This window comes from Haliaeetus leucocephalus, unplaced genomic scaffold, assembly GCF_000737465.1.
Source record: "Haliaeetus leucocephalus isolate CR32 unplaced genomic scaffold, Haliaeetus_leucocephalus-4.0 Scaffold741, whole genome shotgun sequence".
Classification (NCBI taxonomy): domain Eukaryota; kingdom Metazoa; phylum Chordata; class Aves; order Accipitriformes; family Accipitridae; genus Haliaeetus; species Haliaeetus leucocephalus.
In genome coordinates this window covers 5,784,655-5,785,350 of record NW_010973177.1, presented here as the reverse complement: position 1 = coordinate 5,785,350, position 696 = coordinate 5,784,655, and the positions used below count along the sequence as shown (strand labels likewise).

Below are 696 nucleotides of genomic sequence, written 5' to 3'. Positions count from 1 at the left end.
TGGGCTGCACCCCATGATGGTGGGGTCTGGGGGATGCTCCAGGCTGCGCACCGGGGCGGTGGGGGTCCGGGGGGGGATCCCTTGGGCTGGCAGCCAGGACACAGGGCTCACTGGGGGGTTTCCCCCCCCGGCATTACAGATATCTGACAGGATGGGCCTCCTGACGCATCTCTACCGCACCTTCGAGAAGTCCAAGTTTGCGGGGTTTTGCCAGAAGCTGGCAGAGGGTAGGGAAGCCCTTTCCCCAAGGGGCACAGGGGGAAGGGGTTGTATGGGGCGGGGGGGCAGACCCCAGGGCAGCCCATCCTTGGGGCGATCGGGGTGACCCGTCCCTGCCACCCTCGGTCCCCCTGTCACCCCTTTGCCGTCCCTCCCCGTGACGGCTGCCCGGACCCGATCTCTGCCCCCAGCGCACCCTTCACCCCGAGCATCCTCTGCCCTCGTCAAGGGGGGACGTGCCGCTCCCCCCACGCAGCCCAGCCTGGCTTGTGGGAGCCGGGTGCGAGCCCTGGTGGGTGCAGGGTGGGGGGTCCCAGGTCCCCGTCCCACCCCCCCCTGCCCCCTGTCCCCAGGTGCCCAGGCTGGGGACCCCCTCTGCTGCCACATCTTCAACAAGGCAGGCGAAGTCCTGGCTCGCCATGTCGTCGCTGTGCTGCCCAAAATCGACAGGGTGAGAGGCAATGGGGATGGGGAGGG

The 696-nt window shown here is 69.1% G+C and overlaps 1 protein-coding gene across 1 annotated transcript in view; it reads left to right on the top strand.

The window, feature by feature from the left end:
* The window catches only part of NAGK (N-acetylglucosamine kinase), a 17,757-nt gene that overhangs the window by 16,619 nt on the left and 442 nt on the right, over nucleotides 1-696 (top strand). The window contains exons 2-3 of the mRNA XM_010580836.1: nucleotides 140-227; nucleotides 573-670. Of these exons, the coding sequence (XP_010579138.1) occupies nucleotides 140-227; nucleotides 573-670 (186 nt within the window). The remainder of the gene's footprint in view (nucleotides 1-139; nucleotides 228-572; nucleotides 671-696) is intronic.